At 36.8% G+C, this 13,321-nt stretch overlaps 1 protein-coding gene across 1 annotated transcript in view; it reads right to left on the bottom strand.

The window, feature by feature from the left end:
• The window catches only part of LOC100961950 (von Willebrand factor A domain-containing protein 8), a gene marked incomplete at its 5' end in the record, with an annotated part of 309,966 nt that overhangs the window by 221,750 nt on the left and 74,895 nt on the right, over positions 1-13,321 (bottom strand). Inside the window, 2 exons of the mRNA XM_012805376.2 lie at positions 4,956-5,033; positions 7,160-7,328. Of these exons, the coding sequence (XP_012660830.1) occupies positions 4,956-5,033; positions 7,160-7,328 (247 nt within the window). The remainder of the gene's footprint in view (positions 1-4,955; positions 5,034-7,159; positions 7,329-13,321) is intronic.

The raw sequence follows: 13,321 nt of genomic DNA, 5'->3' as shown, positions 1-13,321 counted from the left end.
AAGGCACCAGCCACATACACCAGAGCTGGCAGGTCAGAATCCAGCCCGGCCTACCAAAACAACAATGACAACTACAACTAAAAAATAGCCGGGTGTTGTGGCAGGCGCCTGTAGTCTCAGGTACTTGGGAGGCTGAGGCAAGAGAATCGCTTAAGCCCAAGAGTTAGAGGTTGCTGTGAGCTGTGATGCTACAGCACTCTACCCAGGGGTAACAGCTTGAGACTCTGTCTCTAAATAAATAAATAAATAAATAATAGATAATAATAACAATAATTAAGCTACTTTAATTGGGCTAAGTTGGAAGAGGGGAGTGAATGGAGGAAGGATGTACATGACACAGGTCACTACTGACTTACAAATAGGCTTCACTGACTATTTGTTCATTTGTTTCCTGCTTACATAAAGCCAGCCTGTTAAAATATCCCGAAAATACTGAGAACTTTAAGCATATTTGTAGTTTCTGAACAATACAGACTGCTGACCACAGAGGTGTCAACCAGTTTGTCACTTGGGTTGCATGTTGCTAATTGGAATCCTTGCCCTATACTGCCAGAATAATCTCACTTTGTTTTCTTATACCTCCCCAAATTCCACTGATAGAGTTGCTAGTATAAAACTTAGGACATGATAAGTACTCAATAAATATTTCTTTTTTTTTGAGAGAGAGCCTCAAGCTGTCGCCCTGGGTAGAGTGCCGTGACATCACAGCTCACAGCAACCTCCAACTCCCGGGCTTAAGCAATTCTCTTCTCTTGCCTCAACCTCCTGAGTAGCTGGGACTACAGGTGCCCGGTACAACGCCCGTCTATGATTTTGGTTGCAGCCATCATTGTTGTTTGGCGGGCCTAGGCTGGATTCAAACCCACCAGCTCAGGTGTATGTGGTTGGTGCCTCTGCTGCTTGAGACACAGGCGCCGAGCCAATAAATATTTCTTGACTTAAACTTGAAAGCTGTTGAAATTCTTTTGGCTGCCAATATAATGCCATGGTAGAGCGTATAGGCTTTGGAATCGGACAAATTAGGCTCCCATTTATTAGCTGTAACTTGGCAAATTACTTAACTTCTCCAAGCCTCAGTTTCCTCACCTTTAAAATGGCAATAATAATGCTCTCATCTTTAAGGTTGCTATGAAGATTAAATTAGAAAATAATTCTAAAGTTCTCAGCATAGGTCAGATACATACAGGTGGTCAACAAATGGCTCCAATTATTATTAAATCAGTCCCTTCAGAAATGAAAAACTCTAATAGAGGAAAGGAATAGAATCTACACATTAACATAAAGGTGATAAATTATATTATTACTGGCTTAATTCCTAACTTAGAACACCCACATTACCAAAAAACAGAGAAGAGAAGCACTTTTGAAGCAACTGGACATTTTGGGAGGGCAGGGCAAGCCAGGGTAAAATGTCATAGAGGTTGAGGAGGGCAGAAAGGTGGTACTGAACACTTGAGGGACTGGAGAAGGGGGCACTATGGAATTAACAGGAAGTTCAGAACGGATAAGGGGAGAATGCCAATGACACACTGTACATTTGCTTACTGCAAAGTTTTGCCTAAGGTCATCTCTGTATGTCCTAAGGAAGAAAAAAAATTTGATCTCTCCTTCCTGTGTATTTCAGACCCCATAAGATGTTAGTCTGCTGTTATCAGCATTATATTTCCTCTGGCAACTAGGTTGGGAGCATACCCACTATGGCATATCCTTTTTTCTATTAAAAAATACATTCTAAGTTTCAAAGAATTCATTTACAAGCAAACATTTGGCCCATCCTTGTTTTCCAGTAAATTACCATTTCAGACATGGAGACAATATTTAAATATTAGAAACCATAAATGACAATTCAAAGTAGCACGTAATTTTTTTTTTTTTTGAGACAGAGTCTCAAGCTGTTGCCCTAGATAGAGTGCCATGGCATCACAGCTGACAGCAACCTCAAACTCCTGGGCTTAAGTGATTCTCTTGCCTCAGCCTCCCAAGTACCTGGGACTACAGGCACCTGCCACAACACCCAGCTATTTTTGTTGTTGTTGTAGTTGTCATTGTTGTTTTTAGCTGGTCCAGGCCAGTTCAAACCCACCAGCCTCAGTGTATGTGGCTAGCGCCCTACCCACTGAGCTATGGGCGCCACCAAAAGTAGCATGTAATTTAATGCTAAAAAAATGGAACAGTTGACAGCTACTACTATAGGGACTTGAAATGTTCAAGGGAGCAGGAGAAATGCTATGATCAAAAGGATGAAAGCAAAAGGAACAGAAATCACGTAATTTAAGGGAACTAGCCCAGCTTCATGATAGGATTGTGTTAGACTTGTTCTTGAATAATAAAGACCTGTGGGTTCGGTGCCTGTAACTCAGTGTTTAGGGCACTGGCCACATACACCGAGGCAGGTGGGTTCAAACCCAGCCCAGTCCTGCTGAACAACAATGACAACAACAACAATAACAAAAATAGCCCAGCATTGTGGTGGGTGCCTGTAGTCCCAGCTACTTGGGAGGCTGAGGCAAGAGAATCACTGGGCCCAAGAGTTTGAGGTTGCTGTGAGCTGTGACACCATAGCACTCTACCAAGGGCAACATAGTGAGACTCTGTCAAAAAAATAAAATAAAAACCCGTGAATGACACTCTGAGACTTTTCTTAATGTGCAAAGCAGTAAATGATTTTAGAATTAGACTACTGGCCTAATATCCTAACTTCAATCTGAAACAGTATGTAAAGTAGCTGAAGGACAGAGAGAACTAAAGCAGGAAACAAAAAGCTACCTCAATAGCCTGGCTGTGAAAGGATAAAGTCCCATACTAAAGTTATGGCAACAAGTGTTTCAGGGACTGGCAAGTGACTGGATATGAGAAAGAAAGGAAGAACTGAGGGTAAGATTCAGCCAGTTAGATTAAAAGTATCAAAAGTTAAATATGACTCAGAAATTCCCAGGGTATTCCCAGAAAGTTCCAGAAATTCTAGGGCACAAAATTCTAATCTTCAGCATGACACATTTCATTCCAATGATCAGAAAGGATTTCTAATGAATTTGAAGAACACCAACTCTCCTAGTTGATAGCACAAATGTTTTGCAATAATATCCAGGGTCAAAAAAATCAGAGCTAAGTTTTATGTTGAGCCGTTTAAGTGTTGAATAAAGGGTTTGGTAATCTCTGCTCTCACATTATTATCAATTAAATATTGAGAATGTAGTTTAATTTAAAAATTCCTAACATATTTAACATTTATAATATAAAATTAAATTTCTAACTACAGTTTTATCTTGCAAAAAAAAAAATAATAAAACCTGTGAGAATTTGAAGCACATTTCCTTAGTTACCATGGTTATACAGTTTAAGAGCATACCTCAAAGGGTTTTTCATTCTAGCATGATTATTAATACCTCAGATTATAAATATGAATGTTCTCATCAGAATTATAAAAAATTATTTTCTTTTATTCCTCTTAACACATTGACTGACATGCTAGAAAAAAATTTTTTTCCTTAGGCCCTACATGGCTCCCAAGGTACTCAAATTAAAGAGGCATATGAGTTATATAAGCTTCATGAGGCACTAGGCTGAAAGCTAGCATGAGTTACATACAACTTACATGGCAGTTAAGTGTTACAGAATTATTTCTTTCATGAAAATGTAACATCTTCTCAGGGAGAGAAAACTCTGGAGCCAATCTATTAATAAAAATCAATTTATTCATTCATTCATAAATGATTTAAATGTCTACTATGTGCTAGGCACCAGGCTGGGAAATGAGAATCAAAGAATGAGCAAGACCTACCCTCAGAGGCACTAGCGTGTTCAAGGAACAACAAAAAGTACTGTATAGCTGAAAGGAATAAGTGAGAAAATAATTGGAGTTGAGGTCCCAGAGGAAATTAACAGGGAACCTGTGACAGCTAGACAATGGTTCCCCACAAAGCTATCCACATCCTAATCTCTGGAATCTGTCAGTGTTACTTTCTATGGCAAAACAGAATTTGCACATTAAATTAAACTAAGGAGTTTGAGATGAGATTTTCTTGGATTATCAGTAATTTGTTACAACCACAGCTAATTAATAGGGAGATGAATGAATTATTCACAAAGATGGCTGTCAAGAGGACATAACAATATTTCAAGAGAAAGATGATAAAATTCAATTCTAGGACGATTCCTGACAATAGGTAAGAGAACAGATGAAACACTAGGAAGCTAAATTGGTGCCATTTGCTTTCAGATTAACTGAAGACAGCAGGAAAGCAAGGAATCAACAATGATGTCAAGGTTTTTAATTTGGGCAACTTAGCAGATAGATATTAGCAAAGTCAAGAAATTAAATCAGGACTAGGAATAAACTTAAAAGGGAAAGATAGTTTAGTTGTATAAGATATGTGAATTTATAATCATATCAGAATATTATGTTGAAAAGTGAAAGAAACTAACATTTATTATGTAGCCATCAGGAGGCAACTCTTTGCAGATATTTGTATAATTAATCATTGAAACCTTTTTTATGAGGTAGAGGGCACTGTTCCCATTTTACAGATGAGAACACTACGACTCAGAGTTAAAGAGTGATGGCCCTTTAGCATTCTAATATGCCATCTTGGAATGGAAAAATGATAATCAATTAAAAAAGAGAAATTTGAAGCTGAAGATAACTTGGAGATGGCACTTGAAGCTATAGAATAGATGACACCACTCAGCAAAAGAGACAGGGAAGAGAGCAGAACCCCCTTGAATACCAAGCACTCCTCTAGAGCTTCCTGGTGTTTTCCATCATGTGAGCCAGGACAATCAAGAAGGCATGATAAAATCACGAAATCAAAGTAAAACATATGTATAGGACAAAACATAGCGTAAGCTATGAAATACCAGCTTAAAAAATCGATTTTAAATCACTGAACTCTTAGAAAATAAAGCAACAGCACATCTATTAAATAGAAAATCCCACGGGAAAAGCCCAGACTTACCGTTGGATCCTGTGTCTCTCTGAGTTTGTGTGTAAATGATAATAATTTATCCAAAGCTTCTTGAGGTATATTTGGGACCTATTTTATTGAAGAATTCAAGAAAAACAGAAAGAATAAATTGGAATATCTGATCAATCAACCAGAAACTATAACTGCTTGTATTTAACTATAACTATATTTTTAGAGAGTCCTGATTATGAGTTACAAGTTTAAATCATGGTGAAGTTGCTTATTTGACTTCTCAGGAAACACTGAAACCCCCACGTTCTCTTTAAAATTCAGGTAACTAAAACAAAGTCACTCTTTATATATAACTACCAGGAGCAGAAAACTGAAAGAATGCACTAAGTCAATTAGCAAGCGGCATACAGTGTACCCATAAGGAACTTTTCATATATTACCATTTCCCGTTTTGTTAGGTTCAGTGTGATACTTTAAGCATTAATTTAAGCATTTTCTTACTGAAATCAAATTTCTTTATTTAGTAGCAATCTTACATATGTGTCTACAAAGTGCCATAATCCTTGTGTAAAGAATGGATACTCCAGGTGTCCACTTTTCCCAAAATACTACTTGAGGAGTGTGATCAATATATTGGTGAATTCTGAAAAGGAGTCACCCCAAAAACACACATTGCTTCCAACTATAACAAACTTTTAATTAAGTATTTGATCTTATTAAAGAGTAAGCAATTTTTATTTAAACAATAACAAATTTAAGGTTTAAATTTTAGAAGAGCAGAAAGAGATATTAGAACAATGACTGTGATAATGTGACCATTTCCCAAAAAAATACTACTCAGAGTTTCTTTGATCATTTAAGTAATTTGAATTTTTTAAAATTCTAAGTTCAATTCTATATACACTACATCTTGTTTTTTTCTTTTAATCAATCCTGTGATGTAATAGGTGGTATTACTCCCATTTTCAGAAGAAGAAACTATGAGTGACTTACGCAAACTCTGGAAGCTAATACATGAGTAAGTGGTGGATCTAAAATTTAAAGTGTTAATGTGTTGACCTCTAAAGTGCTAAAGTGCTGCTTTAGTGCTAAAGCGTTGACCTCTAAAGCCTATACCTTATTCACAACTACGCTCACAAGACCTAAAATTAATTAGTTTATTCTGGTATTTCAAAAGGAATGGGTACATATCTATAAAACATTAATAATTAGAGATCTAGAATAGCAGTATCTAATAGATTTTTCTGTCATGATGGACATTTTCTGTGTGCCGTCTAATCAGGTAGCCAAATCGCCCATCTGACTACTGAGTACTTGAAATATAACTGACAAACAGAATTTTTTAACTTGATTTAATGTGGCTGGTAATACTGCAGTGAACAGTGTAGTTTTAGAACTCCAAGAATGCTAAAAACACAGTGTTTGATATGATATACATTGAAATAATAGATCACACACAAACTAGAAGCCACCAGATGATCAGGCAAATACAGGATACGTTACAGTCCTGAGAGATCAAGACTGCTTAGAATTTTCCATCAGGTTTAGGAAACAATAATATATCTGGTTTCCCATTATGGCAAGAACTTAAAATAGTCATCATTGGCTGAATATAAAAAGGAAAGGAATTCCAAAACTTCTCTCCATGAGGAAGGAGGAGAGATAGCCTACATCCATGCTTCTTCATGTATGTTCCCAGACAGCGGAATGAGCACTACCTGAGAACTTATTAGAAACATAAATTTCCATGTGCCTTTCTACATTTACTGACTCAAAATCTATAAAGATGGAACCGTCTTTAAGACCTTTAGATGATTCTGAAAAAACCTTCTAGATCAGGAGTGTCCAACCTTTTTTTTTTTCTCTGCTGCAGAATAGAAGCACAAGACTTGCCTCAGGCCACACATTAAATACACAAAGACTAACATTAGTGAGGAAAACAAAAGGTCCCTGCACACTTATGATATATGACATTACAGAGCAAAACAGTTCTCAAAAATTATGCATGCAGTCCACAGGCCACAGGTTGGACACTTGTGAAGATGATTCTAGATGATGTCAAGCCCTCTAGATGATTCTGAAAAATGTTAAAGTTTGAGAACCATTGACATATACCATCATATGAGGACATTTTAGAGCAAATGGAAAGAAAAAGAAATGTCTAACTCTGCTCCAGCATATCTGAGAGTACCTTAAAAAGAGAACAGCTGTGGAAAATAGGTTAGAACTGGCCTCACTCTTACCATTTCCTTAATCACTTGGATTTCTTCACTTTTGACAAGTGGTTTCATATAATGGAAAAAGAACATGGTTAAGAATTCTGGTCCCAGCCACTGCTGTGTTGTGCTTCCAGTAACAGGGGGCTCTGCCAAGGCAATGATTCTGAAGGAAGGGTGGATAGAAAAAATGGACCTAAATGGGGAAAAAAATAAGAAAACATAATTTCTCATGTTAGAAATTAGGTCATGATAGCTGAAGCCCAGGCAATGATAAGGCTACATGCTGCCAATGTCAAAGTTATTAAACAAAGAATAGGCTTTAGGAAAAAAAAAAAGGTCAAGATATTCTAAGAATCTAAGACAAACAAAATAATTGCTTACTGCTAATAAATGTTGAACAATATTCACTTATAAAACTCCACCCCGTCACAAGCCATTGCTTTTGATGTGTTTTTTATGCCTACAACAAATTTTCCCCACAGACTCCTTAAAAGAAACTCCTATCCAATTCATATTCATTATATAGATCCTCTTTATTTATTTAAAATACCTTCAACCTCTCTTATCTTGCAAGAAACCCACTCTATGTCAATCATAGAAAGACCAAGAAGAATAATCAGGGTGAGAAGACTTTTTACAGAACAGAAAATTTAAGCACCATAAGGGGTTAGATTGAATTTAAAATTTAGATTGGCAATAAAAATACTTAGGTCTTTAAAAGGCAGGAAAAAAATGAACCTTTATATAATTCACACTTTTGTCATTGTATCTTTTTTATAGGAAATGTTATTATTTTTAAAGTGATCTCTTTTAGAAATCTCTACTAGGAAATCTGAGGGGAAGCATGTAAATATTCTAGGACACATACAGTAAGAGTCTCCACAGTTTGTGAAGTGACTTGAATTGTTTTTAAAGGGACTAAAAACCCCTTAACATGATCTAATCATATGGGTGGTACTGTCAATTCTACTCAAAAAACAAGCAGAAATATGCTTTTAGAGGATGATATAGCACTCACTAAGAGAAAGGATAGATGAAACTCAAACACTTGCCAAGATCTTCAGAAAAACAAAACTATAGATATATAACTTGTATCTCACTATTAACTGTTATAAAAGAGCCCAACAGTTAAGTGATTAGGCAGCTAGAATACCAAGAGGTAAGACATGCATGCGGAGAATCAGATAAGTACTCTGAAGATTTAAAACAAAGTCCCATCTATGTAATAAGTCTCAGACTGCATGATCTGTAATTTTAGAGACCACATCACAATCTGTAAACCAAAGAAAAGCAATTTTTAGAAATGGCCATATGAAAGGCCTAGGTAAATTCATAAAAGCTACCTAGTATTATTTCATTTCTTTAGGTAGAAAAGAAAACAAAAAACACTTATTTACAGATGTCCCAGCCAGGCCTGGGGGAGTGGTCGGTCCAAAAGCATTGTTCTGAGAAAAGAGAGAAGGATAAAAACATAGACAAGGGCCTGTAAGTCCTGAGGACAACAGGGTCGCTTAGGATTGCGAGTAATTAGATAGTCACATAACAAAAACTGGACACAGAAAATCCTGTGATGGGACAGCTAAAGAGAGAGGTTTTTCCATTTTCCAGTTCTATTAAGTGGTTTGCTACAATCCAGAAAACTACCCTAAAGCCTTGCAATAGATGTTAGTTTCATCCTTGATCCTTTTCTCTCCTAGTTAGGACAAAAGATAGTCCAGGGAGAGTGCGCCCGGTTTGACTATACACAACCTGCAGATGCAGTTTCTTACTTAAGATACTGACAGACACCAAACCAGGGAAAAAGTCAAAATCCAACAGGCAAGCCAAAAGGGGAAGTCCTGAAACCAACCGATTAGGAAGAAGGTATCAAATCTGAGCAGTAAAGTTATAAGAACAACTAAAATGAAAAGCAAGCTTGGTAGTTTAAATTTAAACAAGCTGATGGTCATTGCCCAGAACATACATTGTCTGTGGCTGGCTTTTTAGTAGTGACTGTAGTAGCGGTACCCGAATGAGCAGGCCAAATTTGAAGGAGGCAGTTTCTGAGACAGCTGATGTGTTAGGCAGAGACATGTATGCTGATTACAAAAACAGCCACCAAACTACTGAATAACAGGATGAGAAGGGCCTTTTGTCTGCTAGGTGCTCTCCCAAGGCTTCCTTACGTACAAATAGGTCAGATGGAAAGTCATTTCCTGACGGTGTGAGCTAGGTTCCCTAAGACTGACAGTTAGAGCGCGGAGGATCTGCCATGTACATTAGAGCAATTTGACAAACTGGTTAGTAACACAGTCTGAAGAAGTGATGTGCAATCAGAGATTATGAAACAAGTGCCATTAAAACTTTAAATCAAGGTTAGTTTAATTTTACTATAATTTTAACAATAGCAACAACAAAACAACAAGCGAAACTAAGATATGCCTTAATTACAGATACAGTAGATATTAACAGACCACAAAGGCTAAAAGATTTTATAAGATTTAAAAAATAAAAATATTGAGGCCAATATATTTGTGGGGATAAGTAAAAGTTATTTATTGTTTGTTTTTTGAGACAAGGTATCACTGTGTTGCCTGGGTGAGAGTGCAGTGGTGCCTCACAGCTCACTGCAACCGCCAACTCCTGGGCTCAAGCAATCCTGTCTCAGCCTCCTGAATACCAGGAACAGGTACAGATCCATGCTACCACACCCAGCCAATTTTAGTATTTTTTTGTAGAGATGACCTCAAAATAATTAAGCTAAGTGAAAGAAGCCAGACAAAAAAGAACACATACAGTGTGATTCCATATACATACAACTCTAGGAAGTACGTGCTGATATACTGTCCTGCAGCAGATCCCTGGCCGTGGGAAAGAAGGGTGCGAAAGGACAGGAATGGGGAGTACACAGAAGTGTGAGGTCACTTTGGGGATTATAGATGTACAGGCAGTTCCTGAGTTACAAACATCTGACTTACATGCAACTCGCACTTATGAACAGGGACTAGTACAGTAAGTCCCCGAGTTATGAACATCTGACTGATATATGACTTACACTTAAAACAGAAGCTTTTACAGGTAATAGGTAAATGTACCTATTCCAACTTCCATACCAATCCAACTACAGAACCAATCTCGTTCATAACCCAGAGACGGCCTATATTCATCATCTTGATTGTGCTGATGGTTTCACAAGTACATATAATCATCAAAAAGTATCAAATTGTGCACCTTCAATATATATAGTATATTGCAGATCAACAAAGCTCTTAATAAAACAAAAAAAGACCTCAATAAACTCCAGTCTTTTGAAGGTAATTAAATGGTACATTTTTGTAGAATTTGTGTATTAAGGAACATGAAATGATATAGAAGATTTCTATAAAGACATCAATCATGAACTAGAACAGCAGTTTGCAATTGGCCTTCCATACTATAATAGTAGCACACACGATACTATACTAGTATACTGTAACACTAGTAATTCCATCAGAACCTAGAAACTATACAGTTTGGTACACAACTCATACTTCTCTTATTTTTCCTTTTTCCAAACCAGTAAGCAAACTGCACTAACACATTCCTTATGCATCTTTATACCATCCAAGGTCTAATGTTATATTTGAAACAGAACAGATGCTAAATAAATAAGTGTGTATTGCTATTGTTAATAACTATCACTGCAGGAAACTTTTAAAGACCTTTGGTGTCAAGGACAAAGGTAAGTGATAGGGTACAAGTCAAATCTATCAAGTATGGAACATAAATGTCTTAACACAATAATTAAGTAAATGAGGTGAAAGCTATTTTAATTAATTTGATGTAAGCATTCCAAATTGTATAAAAAATTAACACCTTGTACCCCACAAATGAATAAATGTATTCATGATCTATGTGTATATGACTTAATAACAGGAAAAAAAAAAAAAGAACTGAAAATCATGGAGTCTCACCTGAAATCTTGCCTAAATCTGATATGGAATGAATTTGTGAGGGAAGGTACAGTCTCTAAAGATAAACTCACACAAATGCACCAGGGACTCTACCTAACAAATGCAAATATTGTACCCTAACTGTTTGTACCCTCACATTAATTGGAAAAAAGTAAAAAAAAAATTAAGAGAAAAGATAGACTCAAAACATACAATAAGCAATTACATCATTCAGTTGTATAGAATTTTAAATGGTTCTCTGACCATAAAAAAAACACAGAATTATTTTCAAAATCAGAACTTACTAAGGTTTTATGTTTTACAATCAAACATAAAGACTTGAGCATAAAATCCTGATCTATCTTAAATTTTGTTAAAAGTTTACCTGGCCTAATTTGCTAGCAAAGAGATGCTGAGGTTTCTAGAAAGCTAACAGAGAATATTTGCATCCCATCTTCATACGTGGGTAAGAGTAAAAGCTAAAGGGTCCAAAGAATCTGATTAAGGATTGTATTCAAATGTCCAATTACGGTTCACCACTCAGACTGACAGATTATAAAGTGTCTTTAATGTTTGATAGCAACAAATAAAAATAAAATATTCCATAAAAATGCAACATTAGATCATATATAAATATAACTAAGACTAAGCCACTAATCTAGATTGCTTCCCTGAGCTAACAGCAGGAAGGGACACATTTAGCAGCCTATAGTATTTGTACTTCCCCCTTGCCCAAAGAAGTTTTTCTCATCAAAGGAAGCAGTTCTATTTTGGTCCTTATTTCCTGAGAGAAAGGCAGGCATGGTATCTGGTGTGTGGCCATCATGCTATTTCTAAACACTCTGCTGACAGCCTTCTTAGTACCTTGCTAACAAGAGAAGTCTCTAACATTTCTAAGGGCATGTTAGGCTTGTGATTACCTTCAAAGAATATAAAAGCCTGTAGAACATTCTGTAAATGATCAAGTGGATGATCATGGTGAAGAATTAGTATACAATGAAGGTCAGCAAAGGTGTTGAGTATAATTGTTTGGAAACTGGGTTTCACACTATGAAGTTGAAAGGTTTGGGTAGCCCACTGCTACCAGCTTCTAATTACGGGACCCTAGGCCAATCTGATTTTGCTATCAAAAGGCATCAAACTATTCCTAATTAGTAGGTTCATATAAGGAAAGGTCACCTAAGAAGGTCACCTAAGAAGGTCACCTAAATTAGATTAATACAATTACCTTTACGGAAATATTCTATCTAAAAGCAGAACTGAGTCTAGACAAAGCTCTTAAATCTGCCTTGGCCTTAGAAAAGGTAGAGGAATATTAGAGAAGTTTCATAGGTCATGAATGTTGAAGAAACAGTAGAAGTTTGCTATACTGGTCCTGAGAGGTGAAAAATGAGGCTAAAAAAGCAGCCATGGAAAGATACTAAACCTGAATCCAGTAGCCAACAGAAGCCCGTGAAGGATTTAAACAGTGAAGTGATCAAGTTCATGGATTAGTTACATTAAACTTCTAGACTAGGTGTGTGGAGAGGAAGTGGTTCCATTCACCAAGGTAAGGCAAATATTTAGGAGGTTTGCAGAAATAGGCTGGAAGTTTTTCCGGGACCTGTAGCAATCAAATGGCACTTTGAAAATTAACTTGGAAAGAACTTGTAAGGAATGCTCAGTGTGTCAATGACAGGTAAAGATACAAGAGGAACTGAGTTGCCTACTGGCAAAAAAAGCCTAAGGAGAAAACCCTCAGAGATGCCAGTTTTAACAGCATTCTGAAACCTTTCCCAGCTTCTCCAGGCACAGTTAGGAGTCACTTCTTTTTCTGTGTTCCCACAACATTTAGACCTCTAGTCTAACATTTAAGAACTCCATTGTAATTATTTACTTACACATCTGTCTGTCTTTGTGTGTGGTACACCACAGAAGTCAGTAACGTCACAGAAGAGCCAGAACTCAATAAACACTTAACAAGGAAAGAATGAAGAGATGCTAATGACCAATAACAAACACTTGCACTCTCCAAATCACTCGTGTCAAATCAGCAGTCTATAGATAAGAATTACCTGCATTCTATTCTGAGAGCCCGGAGGGTAACGGAGTCCACAGATTGCCTTGCCATTATGATATTAGAGTTCCACAAATCACTCAACTGCTGTATTCAGAACAAGTGCTTTAAAATGAACTCATAGGAGGTATTACACTACAGATGAGTAGATATTGTTCTTGGAATCCTGATCCCCCGGAGGTAGGAGATTGATTTGTGTGTACAAGGCTGTGGAAACTG

This window comes from Otolemur garnettii, unplaced genomic scaffold (genome assembly GCF_000181295.1).
Source record: "Otolemur garnettii isolate 467f Iridium unplaced genomic scaffold, OtoGar3 scaffold00040, whole genome shotgun sequence".
NCBI lineage: Eukaryota > Metazoa > Chordata > Mammalia > Primates > Galagidae > Otolemur > Otolemur garnettii.
This window is presented reverse-complemented; position numbering and strand designations above follow the sequence as displayed.